Source organism: Poecilia reticulata, linkage group LG5, assembly GCF_000633615.1.
Source record: "Poecilia reticulata strain Guanapo linkage group LG5, Guppy_female_1.0+MT, whole genome shotgun sequence".
Lineage (NCBI taxonomy): Eukaryota > Metazoa > Chordata > Actinopteri > Cyprinodontiformes > Poeciliidae > Poecilia > Poecilia reticulata.
In genome coordinates, this window is record NC_024335.1 from 13,527,343 (window position 1) to 13,547,988 (window position 20,646).

At 37.3% G+C, this 20,646-nt stretch overlaps 1 protein-coding gene across 1 annotated transcript in view; it reads right to left on the reverse strand.

Moving 5' to 3' along the window:
- Positions 1 to 20,646, reverse strand: part of arhgef10la (Rho guanine nucleotide exchange factor (GEF) 10-like a) — a 131,819-nt gene that overhangs the window by 26,096 nt on the left and 85,077 nt on the right. Inside the window, exon 21 of the mRNA XM_017304635.1 lies at positions 2,544 to 2,630. Coding sequence (XP_017160124.1) covers positions 2,544 to 2,630 — 87 coding nt within the window. The remainder of the gene's footprint in view (positions 1 to 2,543; positions 2,631 to 20,646) is intronic.

Here is a 20,646-nt window from a genome sequence, read left to right on the forward strand (position 1 = left end):
TGCCAGGGAGGTAGAACCAACTGGGGGCGTGAACACTCAGCCACTAATTATTCATACTGGAACCGCAGGCCTTCACTATTATTATGATTATAATTATTATAATTATTGCCATTAATATTTTATTKTTGAGGAAAGTGCTTTGTTTATGTTTTGTAACATATTGTTTTAAATAGCTTCTCATGACAGCAAATGAAAAAGTCACGTTTAGAAGTCAAAGAGCTGACTAAATGGTTTGAATGATTTCTTTCCAGAGCTTCAAACACTTCAGATTACTCACTCTCAAGTTTTTAAAAAAAATTTAAAACAAGATCTATTTTTTTGTTTTCCCTTCATTTTAGAAATGCTTTTGTTTTTTTGTTTTTTTTTACAAAGAAGTTGAACAACTTGGGTCAACRTAAAAAATATTCCAGTTTGCAGCAAAATGTCTTTAAACTGAATGGAAAATTTACATCCGACTGCCCTTAAAATGTAGTTATGCTTTTATAAGGAAAAAATATTATTATTTATCACACAGTATTCAATTTGAGTAAGTTTTTGATGTTTTTGCCAAACATCAAAAACATCAAGCCAAACAAGATTTTTACTTGTTTGGTGCAAACAAGTAAAAATTTCTCTGTCCTCAAATAAACTTGACTTTAATACATTTCAGAAAACGAAAAACGTGAATATTTCACTCTGAAATGCCAATACGACAAAGTTCATTCAGGTACTATCTCAGACATTTTTAAATTATGTGTCTATGTGGAGAATATAAAAAAATGCTTTGTAAAGGATTATAGAATCAAAATTTAAATTTTCCAAATACCTTCACTTAAATGATGCAGTGTCCAATATTTGAACAGTGCTCTGCTTATTTTGAAGTATATTACTAGATTTGTGATGAAATCTTGTTGCAGGACATATTTAACTGTGAAATTTGTCTCCCAAAACTAATTTTTGTTAATGCCAGTAACTGATTCTGTTTAGTGAGTTTTATTATGAGCTTCAAATATAAAAAAAAGTGAGTGCTTAATGCTCGAGGCCCACTTGTATACGTTTTACACTATGAAACAAGACTTAGCATTCTTATGGAGAAACCACAGGCATTTGGTTGATTTAAAGTTTAATGGACAGAGACAAAAAAGAAAGACGGAGACACAAGTACAGGGAGAAAAGATGCATAGRGAATACCAGCCAACACCAGAGAAATCTGCTTCTACACCCACAGAAAGAGAAGGAGAAACGGAATCAAAAATGTTGTGATAACACATGTAACAATAACTAAAAAAGTGAACACCTTCTATAGTATACAGAATTATGTTAGTTTAAAGGCTGGACATCAACATTAACTTTGCAGACAGATGTCTTTCTGAATAATGAAACAGTGATAATCAGTCTGTCATGCAGGTGGATCATTCTGGTTTGTTATGACCACACCTGAATCCAAATGTAAGTAAGAAAATGTAAAATGATGAGCTCTCAGGATGTGCTCAAGGTCTGAGTGACCTGTTTAAACTATAATGGAAAGTAAAATATAATTTGTTGCAAACTAATGTTATTCATATCATAGAAGCAACAAAGCATTTTATCATGAACCTTGTGTGATACCAAATGAATGTTTCTAAAAGAGCTTTTACGGCGCTAAAAACAAGCACAAAAATGTTTTAGGGTTACTCAATTGACTGTAAAGGGTAAGTGGGCATATGCAGATAAGCAGGTTCTGATGGAAGCAAAGATCTGATGGTGGGCACATAGAAAGCATGGTTTCATCTCATTACTCGATTATTCGAGGGCTTATTGGATTGGATTAGTTGTTTACCAAAATATTAAATTGCTGCATAGCTACTTTAAGTAGGACTCGGGTTACAAAATGCATTTAAAAAAGTAGCATGCAAAGAGCTGCAAAGTCAAAAGGGAAACACAGCTTTGWWATACGTTTATGTGGTGGTAAAAAGCAGAGGACTAAAATGCTGAAAATAAAACAATTTCAGGCAGCAATCAGGAATGGGGCCAAGAATGCTAATGATGTCATTTCCTCATCTGAGTGAATGTCGAATCTCCTTTAGAATGGCACCTCAAATGCAATTAAGTCTGAGACGCAGGGCCTCACTCTCACTCGTGGAGGGCCAACACTTGATTGAACCACCTTTTAGGTCAAAAGAGGTGTACCTGATAAATTAACCAGCCTTTCCATTGTGGYCAGGGACAAAAATGGAAACTTTTGAAGAGGAAAAAAAAAAAAAAAAGATTCCCTGCTTTGTTTTTTCCACTCTGAAATCTTTCCTCGTCCTAGATTGTGTTAAATTCCCGAGAGGTCAGGGGTAGTGAAGTGGTRGTGTGTGAGAATGATTTGTCCCACTCATCATAAAATTGTGTGTTGCAGTTGTTTGCTACTCACAGCAATATTAAAATTATTTACAGTAGTTTCCAGGGGACAATTTTCAAATATATGCATAGTTAAAGGCAGATTTATTCTCGTTTACAGCAAAACATTTAAATAGTAACTGCCGTGAATGGTATGTGCAAGAGTCTGCATTTCTTCATGTGTCACTATCATAACTTACCCAGAGGTAGCCTTGAGGTAAAGAGGTACTCGCTGCAGAAAAGCCCAACAATGCACAGTTAACAGGGTTGTGAAGAGCAGTTTCAAGCTAAAAGAAAAAAAAAAGAAAACATCTTTATTATGCATGTCTTCAGACAGTAATTCCATTGTCTTTTCAATATATTGTTGTAATTCTAGATACCATAGGGCAGTGGTATCAAATTGACATAGAAATAACAGAGTTGGTCATTCTAAGGTAAAAACCCAGCACATACAGCGTTCATGTTTTTTTTTTTTTTTCATCCAGACTGCTTCCCGCGCCCCCCTTGCAATGGCACGGCGCCCCCCCTAAGGGGCATGCCCCACAGTTTGGGAACCTCTGCCATAGGGTAAGCTGGTTTGAGAAATTCTGCAATAAAATTAAGTATGGGAATCTAACTTTTAACTGTATATGATGTTTTTTTTTTTGTTTTGTTTTTTCAGAGCAGACTATTAAATAAAAGGACTGAGACACAGAAAAACCACGCACTATTTTAAGGAGTGTGACTGAATGGCAAAGAGCACAGTATTTCTTGTCAAGTTAATTTGAAACAAAAGAGATCCATTTTCAGTCCAGAAAAAAAACACCTCCCCTCACCAGTGATGGTAGGCTACAAGCCTACCCAGTAATGGTATGCTTGTTTTATAATTTCAAAATAGAATTTCAATGACTAATGTTAAAGAAAAAAAATTATCATCAAATAAAACAAATGATGTAGACAGATTTTTAGTTTGGATGGTACAGGTCCTTTTATCAGCATMAACAAAACAAAAAAAAAATCCAAGGCTGAGGAGCTTAGTTCAATTCAGTGACTTGAAATCTTCAGTACCTTTRTATTTCAGAAGAATATTCATGTTTTTTGAATGAGAGTTAAAAGACAAAACGATTTAGAAGCATGTTTTTCAATGGCTACGAGTTTCGGAGGCCATGTAAATTATGTTATAATGATTCTTCTCATCCTAAGAGGACTAAAGCACCTGTTTGCGCTTTGTCAAAATCAATGATCTGTCAAATAAGTAAAATAAATATACAGTGCTTATTTATATTGCACAAATGTTTGCCTGAAATGGAGTGACTGAGGTTGACATTTACAAAATGAAGTGCATGTGTGATAGTACACCAACAACCTCTAACCAGGCGCTCTCTATTTGGGAATGATGATTACTTTGGAATATGACCGCTAAAGGTAGGCCATGTAGCCGACAGAACAAATAATTGTGTGTTGTTGGGATAATGGAGRCCAGAAGTGGGTGAGTTGCTGAATTCGAGAAGAGGAAGAGAGTAAGTGAGAGAGTGAGTGAGAGTGTGGAGAGCGTCGGCGAGGAGAGCTCCATGTCTTTAACTGTCGTCCTCTATGGCAGCATGCATCAATCACAGGTAATTTATAGCCACCCGTGGCAAAGACCCTCCCTCTTTTCTCTCYATTTGGGGTTGTTTGTAAACACTAAACAAAAAAAGGACACTGGCCAGATCACCGCTCTCCTTACATGCTCTGCAAAGCATTCCTCCTGTTTTTCTGTCTGTGCCCATCCATTCAAATTCATTTCAGAGATGCACAGCTCATCCTCTATCAATCTATCAGTCCTGTGTTCCCAATTCTCTTTCCCATCATTCACACTTTTTTATGCCTGCCCCTTTTTCTTTTATCTTTGTCTTTTGTCTCTCCTGCCACCTCTTTTCCTCTTCAAAAGCTGTGAAATGTATTTTGATAGGTAATTAAGCAATAGCCATAAATGGTGTCCATGTGGAAAAGCCCTGTGGTTAAAAGAAAGAGCTCTGTAATGGACCAGAGGGACTGAAACTCTAGCGGTTCGCTACTGGATGGATTTTATCAGTCACCTGAGACTGGCAAGCATTTTAGGCCAATATCCATAGACCTTGATAGCATTGTGTCTGAGTACATTGCACCATTAGAAGACTAGAAATGTATACATGGTAAATCTGCCCTCCGCTGCTTCGTATGGTATTCAAAAGCATTAATGTAGGATTTCGAGTGAAAAGAGCCAATCTCAGTTTATTTATATTAGAATAGTAATTAGCAGCTTGCAAATGAYCCCATATTTAAGTGTGCATTAAAAGAGGCAAACCATTTTCCATAATGGATACTTAAAAGTAAAGGCACACAATTATTGAATATATCAATGTGCTATTCAGTCTGTGTAAATGACAAATCTTAAATATTACATGAAAACCTTTAGATAAAAAAAAAATGGCCACAATGAATGAAGCACACTATGACACCATTGCATTAAAACAGTAGCAATGACTACAATCAATACAGTGAACTACTGGTCCACTTACTGGACCTCTTGAAACAGCCAGTGGAGAGAGCAGGSTGAGCATAATAACAAAGCCTGTAAAATTGTTTCCACCTATGAATGTGCTAATTATATCGACATCGGCACACAGGAAATGTGGCCCTACAGCAACGTCCATATTACAGGCACTCCCAAAGCTAATATGGTATCAGTGAGGCCCCATTTAAAAATCAATGACATCCAAGCTTTCTCAAAGTCTTCGGTGGGTCTCGTTTTTGCAGCCTGTGTGTCCGTCTGGAAGGCTGTGGGAGTGGAACAGAGAGCGTAAAGATATCCTCTTGTGTGGGTGCATAATGAGAAGGAAAGGTGAGCTTGTAAGCCAGCTGAGGAGATTTGATGGAGGATTTCAGGGAACACAAGGAAGGAAAGGGAGAAAATCAGCAGGTGAGCCAATTAAAGGATGATTTGTTAATGTGATGGGAGGGCGAATTTCCAGCTGCTGGTCACCAATGGCTCCAACAGTCAAAAGAGCATTACTCCCACCTCTCATCTCAAGAGGTTCTATTCCATCCACTGGTTTAAGCATATCAGCGCAGAAACGTTTACCGTTTGTCTACAAGATACATTTCATGTGTAAAGCTAAATCTCCTTCCAGTAGGACGGGAACATTTATTGTCAACATTCCTTATATATTATGAAGACTTTTTGCCAAGAGATACTGTGGTACACCCCTTGGCACATTATGTCAGCAGCAGCAAGTAGCAATAGTTATTGGTCGTGGTCTAATATGACAGGAAAGAGTTTTAATGATTCATGCTTTTGGCTGTCAGACTGTCAGAGCAGTGCTCCCTTGGTAAATATGGCTTCTCCAAATCCAATTAAGGTTGTTTCAATTCCCAAGRCTACTAAGTTGCACTGTTTTTCCTTAAAGCAATTTCCCTCTGTAAGCACTGTGAAATCTTTTTCTTCTCAATGTGTGGAAGATATAGAGATTTGTGACAACTGCTTTCCAAAATACAACAGTGCATTACATTAACTGGAGACTTTTAATGTTATTAATGATGATATGTACGGCAACAACAACCGCATTGTTGGTCTCCACAATTCCCATGTAATATATATGCTTTATTGGAAATAGTGCTCTACAGTCACTTTATAAAATACTGCCTTATGTGAAAGTCCTGACCAAACACTTCTAGGTAATTGTAAAAAAAAAAATAAAAAATAAATAAAAAAATATGTGTGAGCAAATGCTTTTCATTGCACAGTATAGCCTGATGAAAATCTAATAAAAAATAATATCTCAATAAACAGCCAGTGAACTGGGTGTCGTATACAGGACCCAGGGAAAGAAATTAACCCAGTACTTTTTTCTAATTCCAAAGTCACAGTACCTTCTCCCAATTCCACATACCAACAATCTTTTACACGCACTAACAAGCACTAATAGAAAACTTCCACTGTTTATTAACTGGTAATTGACTGGTGCAGGAACTCCCTCTTGACTGCGACTCCACCGCCTAAGGCTAGAGGCAGGACAGCCACAAAGTGAACCGCCAGTCAACCTGAAATTACTTATATCCAGACCACTGTTACAGGTAATGGAAACTAAAGAAGCTGAAACGGAAGATATTTTGCAAAGTTGGTCTGCAGGTAATTAAGATAGAAAACTATGATGGACAGTGATGTAGGTTCATTTTTTAAAACTGAATGGGTGGTTTTAAAACTCTAGCAATTACAGGATAAGGGCATATTAAAAAAATGGATTAACTGGATTTATTTTTTGAGCATTATACTACTTATTACTGATGTAAAGAGACCTAATTATGCAATATATTTAGCTAAACATGTTCAGAAGGACAAATCACACACACAGAAAATAAATCTGAATGATTGTAACTGTATTTTTTCTTAAAGATGTGCTAAATTCACTTTCTTGGCAATGGAGAGTGATATCTATTATTGACCTTGCATAGGTGATGCATGAGGGTAAAACTCATTTACTAGGATTAATAGGAATAGTAAATGTCTAGCAGAAAGCTTTGCTAGACAAAGCTTTCTGTGGCTTCAAATGCTTTAGAGATTGAGACAGATTCTACATGAAAATACCGATTCCCATCATAGTAAAGTATTATCATAACATTATCACTCAGAGCAAATTGATATCGATTTGCAGATCCTTCACTGTATAGGGTTTCTGATTGGTATTTTCTGACTACTATGATACAAAAACACACCACTCAACTGAAATAGAAATTCTGGACGGGTCAAGATTTCAGGTTTTTCTTTAATTTGTCACTTGTCTGTTTTTTTTTTCCATAAGCAGATGGCTATTTAAAAGAGTGAACCATCTGGGAAGCCTTTGTTAAAAACAGTTTGGAAAAGGGCATGCACTTTCAAACATATTTGGCAGGTAAGTGGGTGAGCCATCTGTCTGTCACCATATATTCCAAGCTAGATCCAACCAGTCAGATCAACAGAATGGAGCCTGTTGGTACAATCAAACTCCCGCTGAAGTCAGTAGGGAAAAACTGTGAAAACATCTGTTATGTAGAGGAAAGCCATCACTGTAGTCCTTTTTCAGTTTTCAGTGGGTTAGCTCTGAGATAGTTGACAAAATAAGCATGTATAGAGGGGGCTGTTTGTTGACTGTCACCATATCCAAAACACATGAGTGTCTCCCATGGTAATATATTGATAGGACTGACACGTATAAACTAAATACACTCCTAAAACAGTATGATTTTTAAAAAAAAAAATCTTTTTTAAATGTCAGCAAGGACAAGATATCAAGAAATCTCTGTTGGTGTATAATGGTTTATTTGGTCTCATTTTATTACACTGTACACTGCACAGCTTGTCACTCTCTGCTTGAAACAACAAATTTTTGCTCTTTTCTCCTTAAGTTTTCCCTCTCCCTGACCTTTTCTGCCCTGATTGATYGAGTGATTTGTCAGAAATGGCAGAGTTCCAGACAGCTGCTCTTTGAGGTGCACCAATCTTCCCCCTAGGCAGTTGATATGCAGAAGTATCTCATGCTACTGTCTCTGGCTAAACCAAGGAACGATGTGTTTATCCATCGATACATACACTGGAATTGTGTCAAGTAACAGACAATATGGAGAAGGAAAAAACAGACCTCTTGTTGAAAAGAAATAAGCATGGATTTATCATATTAAGGCATTATTTGGGACATATAGGTTGTAGAAACTTCCCTGACCAATCTGAAATTTGAYCTAAGAGAAGAATAGAGTCTCAAAAGTTATCAAAAATTAGGACTTTTATGGTTTGCCAGTTTAAAGGTTAGGAGCATACTGCCCACTCACAAGAAGAATTGCACTTGCTAAAGATGGAGCCAACTGTGACAAAAGAAATGTGCCCCAAAGATTGTTTTTCCAGGAGTGCCCTCCTCAAGGTTATACTGGTTTATCATCAACAGGAACCAGTTATAACATCACCCCTGCAAGGTAGGAACAATTTATTTATGATCATTATTCACAATCTAAATACTTTAAGTAAAACTGAAAAACAAACTGACCCATTAAACTACATGAGGACGAGCCGCGCTGACTCCACGTTCAACACAGACATTTTATAATAGATCCTGCTTCCCATAATTGCAATACCCAAATTTGGACAAATCGGCTCTTATGAAATTTAAAAGATAACACATGTGATCAAATCCAAATAACTCTGGGCAACTTCCTGCCAGTAGATATCATTAACTGAGTCTGTGACTACATGTCATTACAAGAGAAAATGAGTAGATTATAGATAATTGCTTTCAAACCACAGTTGCCAAAGTGGGTACAAATCCTCCACACGATGGATATGAATTGTTGCATTGTTGACAAAAAAAACCTCCCAGAAAAAGTTATCAAAATGACCATGCTGCAAAAGTGCCAAATTGCGAAGGTGGAGTACGACTTTCATCCTTTTATGAGACGTTATAATTTCTGACATTAATGTCAAAATGATAGTCTGTTATCATTTTTGTCAAAAGTTATAAAGTAAATCAAGGCAGYATGGAGTAAAATGTCTTAAGGAATACTGTCTCAAAGTCTGAGACTTTAATAGAAACAATTGTCATTCTCAGACTTTTACGCAGTCATTGATATATGTACAGAAGGATCCAAATAATACAGTCATATTCAATAACTTAAAATACGCATTCCCAGTCATTTGTCAAATTAAAAGAACCTTTTGAAAATTGACAACCTTTAAGAAGGCATTCAATATATGTCACATTAAGACTACATTTCTGTATTAAAGTTTTTTGTTGGTTTGATGTTATGTTCTAGCTTTAAATGTTGTGTTTTCATTTACTATAAGAGAAAAACCACCATAACTAACAGAAATAAAGTCTTTCAAACAACCATCTGTGGGTAATCCATGTAATACGGTTTATTTAATGATGACGTTTCTGAAATAAATGGACATTTCATTGATATTCAAATTTTCTGAATGGGTCTGCAGAAGGTAAGTTGATTATTTGGTCCTTAAACATATTACCTTTAGTTCTAAAATAGAAGAAAGAGGTATTCCAAGCGTTTATATTTTTATGAGCTCACTTGCACATTTAGGGTCAATGATAGCATGTATACAATTCACTCCCCAAACCAATCTTCTTTTTTCAGAGAAGAAAGACAGTTCAAGGGATGAGAACTGTTTTAAACTGGCGATACCATCACTAAAGAGGCAGTAGTCTCTAGTATCAGCTGTCAGCCAAATATAATGTAGTGTTGACTTCCTTTTCCAGGTRGTTTAACAATTGGCTTTTTGATTCATGAGTTTCCAGCTTCTCACAGAATGGCTGTGGCAGACAATTTACCCAATTCACTGCTTTAACAACCCAAACAAAGACTGTAAGGCTTAATGACATATGAAATCACAATCAGCTTTAAAATGATTAATGACCACACTGTTCAATCCCTTTAAGTATCTAGAGAGAAGGAACAAAAACTACTTTAGGAACACCAGCAAAAAAGTTGAGCTTTAAAAATTCAGAGTATTCTGATTACAAATTATTTATATTTATCTGAGCCATCGTAACAAGTGTGCAATTGTGACATGGCCATATGGCGACACCAACACGTTGTTTGCTCATTATCTGTTTTTTAAAAAATCTGACTCTCAAATTAACCTAATTTTAAAAGACAACACGATCAAAGTCAAAACTTGCAGTTCATGTTATAATTTCATGTGCTTCATGACACGCCTTGATTAAAATTCCCCTAGCATCCACAAGCACAGATCAAAGGGCCAACCACCTGCTGTGCATGCAGGCCTGTATTAAGCACAGAGTGTTCAAAGTCATTTGAAGACAATACGATTTAACCATCTGCAAGTAGATGTGTTGATTTTTAACTGTTCTTAGCTCTGCCAAAGGTCCTTTGGAGGTAGTTTGGGCACAAGGCAAAACCATGTGGCTCTCAGCTTAATATTGAAACTAACTCAGGACATCTCTCAGAATTTAATAAGCACTGTCTGAACAGTAACGATTCCCCGTCTCCCCTAGCTATGCCACAGATTATATCAGCAATAAGTTGAATGAAGTTGGAGAGAGGTTTTGCATATCTCTCTTCAGAGCCCCAGCTTGACATTGGTAGGACATTATAAACTCATATTCATGACTCGACTGAGATTTCTTCCCCGTGTCCTTCACTGCTGCAAGACTGCCAACAAATGTAATGCAAATTTACTCTGTTACTGTGCCCCATCTTCACACACCCATACACATGCACGTCATGCCCCCACCCTTCACCCTCTCTGACTCCTGTGACCATGTCCATTTGGACTTTGGATGAAAGAAGTGCCCTACCCCTGCATTAATGGTCTGAAAGAAGACTACAGGCCAAAACTTCCCTGTGTAGTTTATCACTTCCAACATCTTCACTTGTATTTTCCCAGAGGCGTCTGCACCAAGCAAAGACAAGCATTGTACAAGAGATTTTTGCCATCCTCAAAGACAGAGGCTGACACAATGGTTTGTCATCATGAACGGCCATAAAATAAAACCCTGGGCTTGAGATCAAAACCCATCTTCTGTAATCCCTAATATCTAGGCTGTCATGCCAGCTCAATCCCAACCATGTGACGCTGGAGCTGCTTTTGCCAAAGACACTGTGCAGATTAAGGAGCACTTCTTGTATTTGAATCTGTCTCTTCTTGGAAACTTGCTTTCTATTTGGCATCAGATTAGAGAATCCCAAATCACAAATGTTTCAAAAATGCTAATGGACTTGCTCAAGCATCACATTGACCAGTTGAGCTCAGTTCTATATTTAGATTTAAATAGATGATTTTTTCATATTTCCAAATGAAAACAAAACGATTGTCCTACATGTYAAACATTTGGAAGCAACTTCAAGTTTCCTTTCACAATGCTTTCTTAAAAAAAAGTTCAATGGGTTTTAAATCTTTCTACTGCATGATCAGGCTGTGTTTAATTTTTGTTATCAGACCACTGTGGAATAAATGTGAACAAAAGCAAATAAAGTTCAGTTTTAGGGTTGGGAAGATTTGCAAGAATCMCAACCCTTAGTGAAAAAGTTAGAAACAAGTTGGAGTTTTCTATGTTGTCGTTGGAGCCCAGGAATGTTTCAATAAAAGAAAATGCAAATTCCAGCAAGAAAAAAAATTACCATTACCAGCAAAGTTGTATTCTGATTGACTTCTTACAGAATAATAATTTTGGTTTATCCCAAAGTATAACCCTGCAAAGCCAAGATTCAAACGGTTATTAATCAGACTGACATTCTGCAATTGCAATAATAATAATAATAMATTTTCAAGGTTAGAGTCCAGTCATCATATGACTCCATCTTTATCTCTACTCACAGCTTATCTTTTATGTTTAGAGGTGCCTCCTGATTATTTTGTTGCAATTATTGTGAAGGAATTATATTGTAAGCTTTGCAGAAAAAAGTTTCCCTGATTTCTGTCTAACCTTATACAGTAACTCTCACCCTTAGGGAATATGAGAATTCAGAGTATTAACTTCCCATTTCAGGCTAATTAAAAACTTATTTTCGTTTAAAATAATAATAAAACAAACTTTTCAAAACCTCCCAACTAACTTCAGCTCAGATTAATTTCAAGCAAAGATAATGGATGTATGCGCACTGTTCTTTTTTTTGCCGTTTTCTTAGCAAGAAGGAGTAATGGAAAAAACTGGGGAAAACAATGCATTCCTGTTGCTTTCTGAGAGATGACCATTCCAAAAACATTTGTTTAATAAATTATTGCACTACAAGTTGCTATTTTTAAATGAACACTTGTCAAGTGAGAACAATTTACTGTCACTGCAATCCATATAAATGTACAATGAAGCACAATAGGGTGTTTTGCAACATTACTGCACAATCTGTCACATATTAACTTTTTTTATACTAAACAACATAAGATTTGCTTAGCATTACAACTAACTGTGCTGTAAAGCCTTGGTGTGGTTTACTTATGTAGAAGTGAACACAACAGTCCTACWAGCAGGCAGAACAAAAYAACTGTACCAAGGYCGTTTGGAGGAGGTGGTTTTGGTAGTTTAAAACTCTAAAACTGTTCATTTATAGTGTGAATATGGTCCAACGTCGATTTGACACAGCTACCAAGTACACGCTGCAGGTTAGAACCATATGCTTCCCTGTAGTCCAGTAAGAATTACCGCAAACATAGGCTGCATGTCTTTCTTGCAAAGCATAAAGCCCTATGCAACTTTCAAAAGGTCTTCTCAAAATCCCTATGGTATACCTTATTAGATAATTTTGCATTGTACATTGATACCAAACCACCRGAAAAAGTGAYATGTCTTYATTCATCAAATTTGGAACAAAGTACACAAACGACAGGTGTAAAAATGGCCTTAGATTCATTTGGCTGTTTTCTTTAATCGGCCACAAAGAACAAATATGAGGCACATTTTCACTGCTACTATGGTATGGCATATAATTACCCTAAAGCAGATGTAGTAACAGAACATATGTTTCTATTCTTGCAAACTAGTTTCATTGCACTACTGTTTCTAAAACAGCCATCTTTGTCTTCAAGTGCTAAGGGAAAGTGAAGCCAAGAGCCTTTTGAGAGAGAAGAACACAAGGGTAGAAAGAGAGATTTGAGTAACTAATCATCTCTCCAACCCTCAAACCTTCTCCCTGCCCCTAAATTTGCTCGCTCCACAAAATTCTGTTGTAATAGGGGTTAAAAGGCAGCTTTGTGTAAAAGCTAAGAATTTGACCATGTGTTTATGTCTTAAACCTTATTTTCCTTCTTTAATCCCATTGACATTGACCTACTACAACAAAATTAAGCAGCATCTACTGTTGGGGTTGCCAGATGCTTAAAAGTATTAAGAGGGAAAGCTAATTAACAAAGCAAAGACTGAAGAGAGATAACAGCAACAAACTCTCTGATGTGGCACAATTAGAAATCAAAAAGGATGCAGGGTTTTCTTCCCCTTTCCCCCCAAACATAAGTAGTTTTTGCCCATCTTCTTCCCCACATGGATACATAATCACAGGGAAAGAATGTGACCAAATTAGCACATTTAGCAGATCTGCTGGATTTCCCTTTTGGGTAGTTAATTTGTTCCTGCATGCTATCTTGACAAGTACAGAACGAGCAGAAACCCTTGGCAAGAGAAACAGAACTCCACTCTGAGGCATGGTTTCAGTGTCTATGATTCCCTGTAATTAGTATGTTAACTGTCACAGCAACAGATTGGGGCCTTTGCAAATGACCTCACTGTCAGGCAGTGGGTGTGGCTTTTCTTTAAAATTAAAAGATAAGGAAATGCACTGCCCTCTGTTGGAAAGGACAGGAAAAAAAAACATTATGAAAGCAAGGACTTGTGAATCCAAGATACAAAAGTAACAAAACAAAGGCTACGAGTGCCTCTTCTTTACCGTTTAAATTGCAACAGTAAAACTGGACAAGTGTAGGGATTTGTTCTCAATTTCTAYCAGTAGTCACAATAGTATACAAAACAGAAACTAACAGAAAWAATATTTATATTTCTCTTCTGTTCTTTCCATTATTATATAAATAGCTTGTTTGGTTGATTTAAAAATAGGACTGTATCCTCATATTTGTGCTAAAGCACACTTTTAGGCAGTTGCAGCACTTATTTCACTACCCTCATAATTATGCCAATATCTGCAACTTTTCTACAGTCTTTCAGCAGTGGTGCTATTTAGGCCGATATGGAGAGAAGTCAGCATTTACTTATGATGTCCATATGTCATGATGTTGGTGSTTTCACACTTAGAATAAAAGAAAAATAAACAAACTGATCAAACAATGGTCCAATTGAGATCAGAGTTATTAGTTAAGTATTTTCTGAATTGTTCTTTTATTCTATTTTCTCAAGAACTATGAAACTAAATGARACGTTTTCCATTTCACATGCCAGAATTTACAAAGTAGTGTTCACTCAAATTTCCCCTTTACTTCTATGTTTTTATTTTTTATTTTTTGTTTGTTTGTTGCTCCCTACAGAACACCTGACTTTTTTGCGAGTGGAGGTGCACAGCCAGCACTTTTCTGCTTCATTCTTCAAAGTRCCCACAGACTATCATTTGAGTTCAATAAACCTGGCTACAAATTCTGCTTAGCACTGGCAGAGTACAAAACAAAAGGATTGACCTCTGCACACTCCTAGCACATTAGCTGAGATTTTGGAAACTGTCACAGCTGCCTCAGAGTTGTTCTTATCGAATAACAAAGTTTGACTTGTGACCTGACCTCAGCATGGGGTCCTCTTTGATTGGGAATCTTAAGCAGTTGGAYGGTGTGTGCTGTCACAGTCCTCTGTAATTCTGACAGTGACARGTTTAGTGTGCCAGGAGTTAAGCTTTGCTGAACAGAGGCACTCTTACCAACAGAGCCCAGTCAGGCCAGCCACAAAGACACGTTTGCCCTGATCCAGCCTCATAATCAGAAATATGACTGACACTTTGTTAAGCGTGTCTTATATTCCATATGCCTCCTTTGAACTCATGGGTTGAGCAGCAGTGATTTGGTATTGTGAAGGGAGAATGATACTTTTATTTTCAATAATTCAAGAGCCTTCTCAGAATTTATAAAAATACAGGGGCTAATTTTACTCCTGAATCAGACAAAAACAAGATATCACAGTAAGATCCATATTCAATGTGTCTTTGCAAAATACAACTTAAAAAAATAAAATTCAGTAGATTAACAAAACATTTAGTGTATTTGTAATCCTATAGTTGCTTCTTTGGCAATAAATATCAGCCTCACCTACTTTATAAACAAAGTAGCGTGGCATGTAAAGTGGCTTGGGCTCTACAGCCAATTTTTAGGTCAAAAACGTGCATCATAAAAATCATTTCTATTCCCACAAAATAAAAAATTAAAATGAAAACTAACTTTAAGGAAGGTCTAATTACGAATGCACATTCCAAGGTCTTTGACATGAGATTTTGTTACTGGCTTACAAAGAATTTATATTTCACCAACAATATTGTATATTTCCCTCATCATCATTGCAAGCAATCACGACACTCAAGTGAAAGGAAAAGAAACCTGATTTCAGAARAAAAAGTCACTCGCAGTTCTGTGCTGCTTGTTCCTTTTGTTTGCCACAACAATATTCTTCGGAGTCAGAGAGAGGACTGCTACGCCTGTGCGCAGAGAATGAGCTTTTAATCCATGCTGTGGCATCTATTCTGAACAAATGCACAAAGTGGTGATATCTGTTGCTCTGAAAGGTAGCAAACAACCTTCAGGAAGAACAAAGCAAGCAGCATTGCATAAGGTGTCAACCTGATGCCTGTGGCTTAAATAATTAGAATAAAAAACAGTCTTGGGAAGAGGAAATAAATCATCAGAAAGATCTTGCCTGAGGCAAAGGCCACCTTTTCACACTGTCCTTCTCCTTTTGAATCCATATTTCATGACACAGCGTCTCATCTGTGATATGATACGCACACAGCCTTCACACATAGCTCTTTCATTCAGTCTGGGTGCAAGAGCTTTGAGACATTATGTGCGTAAATTAGTCATTCCCCAGACAATGCCATAAACGTAGGCATGAGAACAAAATACGTTTCCTAGTGCAAAAAGATGCCACTCAACAAGCTCATTTTCTGTGCATGCAACCACTTTTATGTGGTAGCCGAGTGCTCAGTGCCTCTCGCTTATCACTCCATCAGCGGGGAAGATGGATGACACAGTGAGTAAGAAGAGCATAGACAACATTCTCCTGAAGTACCAGCTAGCCAAGTAAACAAGTGCAGATCCCAGTGACCTCGCAGAAAGCTATTTCAACAGGCGCCGAGAAAAGTTACAACTTGTAATGGGATTAATGGATTTCCAAGCTTAATTGCACATTTTTGTTTAAAGAAAAGGAACAAGACGCAAGCATGAAAGATGATGRTAATCTGTGGGATCTATCCGGGCTAGTGAAGTGCATCAGAGTTAGGATGTGATGCTCGCAAAACAGACACAATCCTTTCATAAGTAAAAAAGAAAAAGTAAAATGGATGCAGCACATAATCCTTCCCAGCGGAAGGAATTCTGTACTTTAAATTTTACATGTGGAAATTCTCAAAGCTATGCATGAGTTCTGGCCTATCAGCTATTCCTAACCCCTTCCTCCATTAATGCTTTTCAAACAAACAGTATTTACCAGAGTTAAAGTCTTGCTTTTGGACATAAAATAACCTTTTTAAGACTCCAGAAGAAGCTAAGCGTTCTGGTGTGAATTATGTGGCCAAGAGATTCCCGTCCCCTCGACATAAAATACTGCAAATATAAAGGGTTCATGTGAGTGTGCAAGGAAGCTTGAAACAGGACAGCAACAAAGCACTGATCTTCTTCAGAGCTTTGCTGAATAAGCTGTTTAACAGAAATACTGTGCACAAGAAAATATGTGTGTCCTAGATAAAGACAGGTATGTAATTTAAGCCCCTTAGTTCCCAACGCACTTTGTGATGCCAGTTGGTAAACAGCTTGCTGTGCTGTCAGATTACTGGCTTGCGTAAATTCGCCCTTTATTGGTGTGGACACTTTGAACTAAGAACTTAACTTCTCARAGTAATGTATTTCAGCATCTCARGTATCTGGAGCAAAAGACTGATAAGGTCTTTGTAGGGTATTTTATTCAAAAGTTCATCTGATTTTTCACTGATATCTACATCAACCTAAAGAGCCTGTCTGGTTAGACCATACTTCAAGCACTAATGTACTAAAACTACAGAATCTGGCATTAATTGTTCCACTTAAAAGTGAATTCTCCTGTGTAAAAATCTGTTACCCTTTTGGCTTTAGTATCTCATATTAATCCCTTAACCCAACCACCTCACAGCTCCCGATGGGCAAACTGCCAAACCTGYTCTGTTTCATATTTCAAAAATGGCAGAAAGGCCACTGAAAGAGAGCGTGCCATGACTCCTTAAACATCACAATGTGGCTTGTCTATTAAYTAGGATAGAGTTGGGTTTTCTGCATGTTTGCGTGTGCCTGTGTTTGTGTGCAAGAGAAAAGGCAGGGGGAGGAAGAGAATGAAAGTGATAAATTGAGAGGAGTCAGTCCTCCCCCGCTGTTCTCACTTCGCAGACTTGTGATAAGGTTTATCTCCGGAGCCTAACGAGTTCGCCCTGTAGCCCTCTCAAGCTCCCACTGAGTGGACCTCGGTATACAGAACTGCATGCAGCTAGCCGTGGACTTAGCTCCCTTAGGTGACCTGTGTGTGCTGTTCCTACGTTGCTTCAGAGCGAAATTTTTGCAGGAAATRGCTTCAGCCCCTTCGGCCACATCTCTTTTAATCTGGGATTTCTTTTATGCTTCCTTTTCTTCATCCTTTCTTCTCACTGTAACTCAGACTGCCAAGAGAAGCTGCAAGAGCTGGAGAAAGAGCTGTGGAGTTTTGGCACACAGAGGCACGTGTCTCAGAGGCAATGGCTGAGGCAAAGATGRAGACACGGAGAGAGAGAGGGGACTGCTGCTGAGTTAAGCCCCTAATCACACTCTGCTCTGCATGAAGGACTTAAAGTCACTCCATTTAATTCTACCTTCTCTTTAGTCAGAAAAGGGAAAGAAAAAATGCCTACCTCTTCAGCTTTCTGATACCWAGACTTCATTCCTTTGACATGGCCATTCTGTTTGTGTATGAAATAGCAAAGCTACAMAGAGYGCTCACTCAAATATGGTCTAAAATGTGTATTCCTTGTCAACGTCAAGTTTAYGTCCATAGCACATTTAAAAACAACAGTGTTGACCAAAGTGTTTCACAAAGACTAAAAATAGCCAAAGTTCAAAGGACTAAACTCAAAAATCAATGAGGACAATAAAAAGGATAAAAAGCTGAAGTATACAACACCATAATCTAACGCGACTAATGGAATTCAAACTGATCTCGAATTGACAGCCAATTAGAGAAAAAAAGTTTTCAGGAGAGATTTAAAAGACTGTACAGACACTGCAACACGAATATCAAGAGGCATCTTGTTCCAGAGTCTGGTAGTTGCAACTGCAAAGGCTTGATCCCCACTGTGCTTTAATTTGGCCATCGGCTATACCAACAGTGCCTGGTTATRAGATCTAAAAACTATTTTTGACTGTAAAAGATAAGGAGAACRGTTAAATAATTAGGTTGCAAACCATTTAAAAATGTAAAAAGTGAGTAAAAGAATCTTAAAATCAATAYGGCAATGAATAGGCAGCCAGTGTAAATCTGCTAAGGCTGGATCTGRCCATGCCTTCTGGTACCCGTTAAAAGACCAGCAGCAGAACGGTACACTAACTGCAGACGATAACCGTTTGCCACACAAAAAAGGAATAAGCAGCACAAAAGCACCAAGATGCATTAAACTGTTTTTACTTTTTAATTTGCCAAGCTCTTCAGTGGTATGCTCAGGTGCTTCATTTATTTACTATTAGAGCTGAAAATTTAAGAAGATCATCAGAGACTGCAATGTCCCTCTGGCTTGAAAGATATTAATTGATTTGGCTCTGCACTCAGTCACATGTAACAGCCTTTTGGCAGAACTTTTCTGGATGCCAGAATCTGGTGGGAAAACCCTCTCTACCATGTCAAAACTTGACTTTTTGCTCTTCCAGCTGTTGTTTCWCCTGACTTTGCTCAGTCCTCCATATGGCTAGCAGAGTACAGGTTAATGCATAGGTCTTAATCAAATGACGGAACATTGATTAACACACCGGGGTTCAGCTGCCATTAAGATAATTGCATTATCACTTTATAGCATCCTCCCCAGTAGACATGGTAATTCAAATTCTCCTTTGAAGCCCCATGTCTACAAAAGAGATCCAAATATTCTTTTAGCTCTAAAAATATATTTGAAACTAAGTTTACTGACTCCTAAAACCCTTTAAGTATATTCCTTGCTTGCTCTGACCATTTAATTTGTTGGAAGCTTTTATGTCTTAACAGCTTGTATTGATTGAAATTCTTCAGGTAGCAACTTGRAGAAATGTTCTTGTGTAACCTTGTAACTCCAACAGTCTATGCATTTTTGAGTGAGACCATCAGTGAGATGGTGCATTTTTAGTGGACTTTGATTGCATTCAATAGGAAGTGAGTGTGTAAAATGGCACTCTATAATCTCTTTTGATGCAATCTYTCACTATAAGAAAAAGAAATCTGTCATAACTGTGGACTAATGGCGTGTTCAGAAGTAGAGTTCATGTCAGTGAAAGTCAAATTGCTTGACAGTTTTATCCAATGTAATCCAATTTGAGGCTCTTTGCCTCATAAACACAGAGTTTAGAAATAYCAGGGAATCAAAACATGCTCAGCTACAACACATTTAAACATCTAAGAAACAAGCGGTGATTTGAAATCATTGTTTCAATTCATAAACACGGCAAAATAATCCAGGTGAGAGCTTAATTTGGTTTATCTTTTGTTACATAGGTTTATTGGTATCATTGCTGCTCACTTCATTACATTGCTGGTTTCCCGGTTAGAGGATTAAATTAGAGTCTCCTAATCTTTTAGTCATCCAGAACATGCAAATTGGTTTTCCTTCATAAAAATATAATAGATTTGTTAGGAAAGTAGAGAGATATTGCCAATGTGTGTATTCTAACAGCATGAGGACATACAACAAAAATATCAAAATAGTGAACTCATCAAGTTACAGAAGAGAAGGAATATCGTAACAGCTGCTTTGTAAGGAGATGCCACATGCAAACACAATATGTATATACCAGAACATATAATACTAAGAATAATAATTTTTTTCCAGTGGCCCTAATTCTCTTTATTATACAAAGTGGCTAAAATCAGAAAATAAATCACCACTAAATTACAGCTGTCTGGACACATGCAAGGTAATTGGTGTCAAAAATCAGAGGGCAATAGGCAGACTGGTTAAAGATAACTGAACCGCAAAAGGATCTTAACTTATTACAATGAAGATATGCAAAATACATTCTCTGAATGSAATGCATCAAACCTTAAAGTAGACAGGCAACATCAGGAAGMGACCACTCAACCTGTCACTCCCAATATCTGACAGGAAAAAAARGCTAAATTTCACACATGCTCATCAAAATTTGGATTGCACCTAACTGGAAAAGGTTTCCTGGTCAAATGATTCTTCATTTCAGCTGCAACCTTCAAATTTTAGGGTCAGAATTKAATGAAAACTGCATTAGAGCTGGAAGTATTGATCCAAATATTGACACTATTGATACCAAGGTGAGTACTGGTATTGAACTGATACTAGTGTGATGAGACTGAATGCAGTTTCTCCCCCATATGTCCAGTAAATTACTGGAATTTACTCACATAGTTCATGTCAGCACATATGCAGGAATGAAAATGCCACATATCCAAAGGTTAC